Raw genomic sequence first — 4,927 nt, 5'->3', positions numbered from 1 at the left:
ATTCTGGATGTAATTTTGGCCAAGATGGAGTTGAATTAATTCCACGCACCATACTGCAGAAATACTGTATATGTGCATGCATGCAAGGAAAAAAGACCAAAGTATTGATTGATTCCTAATGTTGACTATATGACCCAAGAAAAAAGGAGGGAATTTATTAATGTTGACTGAGTAAAAAGTATATACCGCAGCAGTCTTGTCAATATAAATAGGAAGAGAACTCTAAAAGCCATTCTTAAAAAAAAAAAAATGTCTAAGTTTGCTCTTCTTTTTTATTTCCTGATCACAGTTTCAGTTAGGGAAGGAATTACAACATTTGGAAATGCCAATACAATAGAGAACGAACCCGGAATGGGACTAGGTGCTATTATCGACAACAGTTCTCGGATTGGAAAAGAAGAGAGAGTGGCAATTCAAATGGCATTGGATGATCATTTTGATTCCACTGGGAATCAGAGATTGGTTCTGCACGTAAGAAACTCTCAGAGGGAGCCCTTGCAGGCAGCACTTGCAGGTAATTAGGGCATGTTTGGTATCCTATTTGAAAATTTTCATAATTTCTCAAAACATTTCTTGAAAACAATTTTCTTTAATACTCAAAAACTTGATTGGTTTGCAATTTAAAAATTTTAAATCTTACAACTTAAACTAGACAAAGAGATCTAAAAAAAAGAGGTCGCAGGAGAGGGAGAAAGAGGAAAGAGGAGAAAAGAAAGTAAGAGATGATTGAAGGAAAGAGAAAGAAGAGAGTAGATCGAACGAGATAGAGGAAGAGAAGTGAGAGAAAGAACCGAGAGAATAAAGAGAGCGGATTGAAGGAGAGACGAAAAAGATAAAAATAAAATAAAATAAAAAAGAGGAGAGAGAGCAATGGATTTGGAGTGAGAGGAGAGGAGGGAGAGAAAAGGAGTGAGTTAAGTTTAAAAATTCTAAAAACTCACTTTTTATGTTTTTAGATAATAGACTATATTTTTTAGTTAGTCTTGAATTTAGTTTTTTTAAATAGTCCACCAAACAAATTTTTAAGACCTAAAACTTGAAAAATTGTTTTTGAGTTTAAAAAGTTGAATTGAAGTAGAGTACTAAACAGATCCTTAGCTTTTTACCCTTGCTTATTTTCTTTCTTTATTTGTAAAGGTGATATTGGGAGGGGAAATAGAACCTAAAACATTGGATATAGAGGTCGTTAACCACTTAATTTGCAAGCCTTTGCTATATATGTATACTTCCTTATTAAGCTTTATATGGTTAATGTAAGCTTAAAGTTTAAACCAAATGGTTTAAAAATTACGCAAAAAAAAAAGGGTAAGTTTTCTCAAAAAGTTGAAGATTGGTTGAATTGCGGCCTAATCCATAAACCATAAACCCTAAACAATTCTTCACATCCTTTCATTGTACGTACGCATATATAACTTAATTATCTAAACCTAATGTGCGACAATTCTTCACATTGTCAAGAGTTTTCCCATATCGAAAAGTTACAAAGGCATATCAGAAGTTGGATCACTTAAACTATTACCAATTAGTCAATTACCATAAGCCCTAAAAATTCTTCACATTGTACATGTACATAATATATAGCTTAACTATCTAAACTTGATGTGCGACAATTCTTCAATTCGTAATACAACACTTCTAATGCCATAACATTTATCAATCTGCAGCTAAATTTCTTATAGATGAGCAAAAAGTGCAAGCTATTATAGGACCTCATACATGGGAAGAGACATCATTAGTAGCTAAGGTTGGCAGTGAGACTCATACCACAATTGTTTCCCTTGCTGAGGCTAATCCAATGTGGGCAACTGAGGTGTGGCCCTTTCTGGTTCAAGCTTCTCGTAACCGGTTGAAACAAATGGAAGCAATTGCCGCTATAGTTCAGTCTTGGGAATGGCATCAAGTCACTGTAATTTACCAAGATAGAGATTCTTCAGCCAATGAAGTCTTACCTCATCTCTCTGATGCCTTGAGACAAGTTGGTGCAGAAATTAGGCACCTTGTAGCTCTCCCTCCTTTTGCTTCTTCTTCATTAATTGAAGAGCTTGAGAAAATCCGAAGAGACCAGTGTAGAGTCTTTGTTGTACATTTGTCTGCGCCATTGGCAGTGCAACTATTCCGGAAGGCAAAAGAAATGGAGATGATGGAAAAGGATTATGTATGGATCACCACTGATCCTATTACAAGCCTTGTCCACTCCTTTAATGCCTCCACCATCTCAACAATGCAAGGGATCATCGGACTCAAGAGCTACCTCCCCGAAAGCGGGAAACAATCTAAGGACTTTGATCATAAGTTTCGTAAAAGGTTTAGCTCGGAACACCCTGAAGAGGGTAACAATGAACCTGGAATCTTTGCAGCACAGGCTTATGATGCTGCAAGGGCAGTGGCTTTAGCTGTGACAGAAAGCAGGAAAGGGAGGAACTTGTCAGCAAAACTTTTGCAAAGCGATTTTCATGGCTTAAATGGAAGAATTAAGTTCAGTGACCAAAAATTAGCTCCACAACATGTATTTCAAATCATCAATGTGAATGGAAAGAGTTACAGAGAAGTTGGATACTGGTCAGATGGATTAGGATTTTCACTGACTCTAGGTCAACGTGCTACTAACAGATCTTCTATGAAATATTTGGGGCAAGTGTTTTGGCCAGGGGGGCCTTGGTTGACTCCAAAAGGGTGGACTGAACCAACAACAAAGGCAAACGTGCTGAGAATTGGCGTGCCGACAGGATCAACATTTAAACAGTACGTAAATGTGAAGAAAGATCCATTGGGACATAACTTATCTTTCAGTGGACTTGCAATAGATCTCTTCAAAGCAACCCTAAAGGAGCTGCCTTACCCTTTGCCCTACGAGTTCTTTCCTTTCGAAGGAACATACGATTCTTTAGTGGAGCAAGTCCATTTGCATGTAAGATATTTACTTTATAGTCTCTTCAGTTGATTAATTAGTCCAAATTGCATATGCCATTATTTTATATTTCATGGAATAATTAAAGATCAATCAAATTTGACTTGCAGAAATTTGATGCTGTAGTTGGTGATGTGTCAATAGTGTCCCACAGATATAAGCACGCAGAATTCACACATCCCTACACCGAATCAGGATTGATAATGATAGTTCCAGTCAGGTCCATAACATGTAGCAAAGCATGGTTATTTGTGAGACCTTTCACAAAAGCAATGTGGGCACTGATAGGAGCGATCAATGTCTACAATGGCTTTGTCGTGTGGCTGATAGAGCGAAACTATTGTCCTGAACTCAAAGGTTCTGTGCTAAATCAAATAGGAAGCTTGATTTGGCTATCCTTCACCACTCTCTTCTCCTTACACGGTAATTTCGTAACCCACATTGATGTTCAATTTCATTTTCCTCTTCTCTATTTTTTATAAAACTTGTCTAAATACAACTTCTATTTGTTTTGACTGGGCAAAGGAGATAAGCTGCATAGCAATTTGTCTAGGATGACAACGGTGGTCTGGCTATTTATGGCGCTAATCATCACGCAGACATACACGGCTAACTTTGCCAGCATGCTCACCGTCCAGCGGCTTGAACCTACTGTAACAGATGTGGATGCGCTGCTGCGAACCAACGCCATGGTTGGTCATGGTAGGGAATCCTTTGTTTCAGCCTATTTAAGGGAAGTCTTGGGCTTCCACCCCAACAATATTATGCAGTATAACTCCTCAGAAGAATATGCCTTAGCGCTCAGAAGTAAAGTAATTGCTGCTGCCTTTCTTGATGCCCCTTTGGCAAAAATATTCCTTGGAAAATACTGCAAAGCCTTTATGGCAGTTGGACCGACTTACAAAGTTGGAGGATTTGGATTTGTAATTCTCTAGCTTCTCACCAAGTTAATCTTCTGCTTAAGTTAAACTACATATAAACTAAGCTTTTATGGTACAGGTATTTCCAAAAGGGTCTCTGTTGCTTCCTAGTGTAACAGAAGCAATGCTAAAGGTAACCGAAAGTGGTGAACTTCGGATTTTAGAGAACAGCATGCTGGCGTCTCTAAAGTGCGTTGATGCAGAAACAGATGGTGCTGTTGATAATCCTAGTCTAAGCCCCAAAAGCTTTTGGGTACTATTCATACTCACAGGAGGAACATCGACAATTGCTCTTGTGGTTTACAGTTTTCGCATTTGTAAATCAATGCTTGAACACAAAACCAACTGGAAGTTCATATTGGATGTAATGAAACAATGGGGAAGTCCAAACAGGAGGTTCTCAAGAAGAGACAGCGATATTAATGAAGAAAGCCATGCATATCCTTCATATGCATCTGCCGTGCAAGCTCAAGTCTAGACATTGACACCATTGGCAACAAAATTAGATAACCGAAAATATTTTCCACGTATAACAGGATTGCATTCAAGTTTGCATATAAAAGAGTGCAGTTTTAACCATTATGTACAAAGGGAAGCGCATTTGCAGATGCAAAACCACCGCATAGAAAACATAGGATTGGCCGACTCTCTGATCCTGTAACACGTTACCATGTAGCTAGGAGTTCCTTTCTACTTTTCGAACTGTTGGCTCAGTATTTTTATTTTCAATACCATAGAATAAACATTGTAAACTTGTAACATAGTTTTTTCTAAAACAGCGAAACTTGTAACATAGCTTTGTGAAAAAAAATAATCATCAGTCAAAGTCGCTAAAGTTCTGCATCGTGTTTTGCTTTACGATTCAAAGTAGATAGTGCTGTACTTAGAACATTCCCCAGAATTGTTACTTGAAAGGTCTGATTCTCAAGAACCAGCAGAGGGCTTCAATCATTTTCTTCACCACCATGTCCCCACGATTTGTGTAGAATTATTAGAGAGACGTGTCATACGGCCCATTTCTAACAACACTGATATTATCACAAAATGCCTTAGTATTATTTGGAATGGGATTAGGGTATTTAAACTTTTTCTTTTCTCA

At 37.8% G+C, this 4,927-nt stretch overlaps 1 protein-coding gene across 1 annotated transcript; it reads left to right on the top strand.

The window, feature by feature from the left end:
* The first annotated feature begins 249 nt into the window (after positions 1–249).
* On the top strand, positions 250–4,306 carry LOC137714931 (glutamate receptor 2.8-like). Its single transcript, XM_068454093.1, has 5 exons — positions 250–514; positions 1,665–2,908; positions 3,019–3,331; positions 3,434–3,831; positions 3,908–4,306. The coding sequence occupies exons 1-5, from the start codon at positions 250–252 to the stop codon at positions 4,304–4,306; spliced, it is 2,619 nt and encodes an 872-aa protein (XP_068310194.1).
* The last annotated feature ends 621 nt before the right edge of the window (positions 4,307–4,927 follow it).

This window comes from Pyrus communis, chromosome 14, assembly GCF_963583255.1.
Source record: "Pyrus communis chromosome 14, drPyrComm1.1, whole genome shotgun sequence".
Taxonomy (NCBI): Eukaryota; Viridiplantae; Streptophyta; class Magnoliopsida; order Rosales; family Rosaceae; genus Pyrus; species Pyrus communis.
Note: the sequence above shows the minus strand (reverse complement) of the source record. Positions and strands in the feature narration are given on the sequence as shown.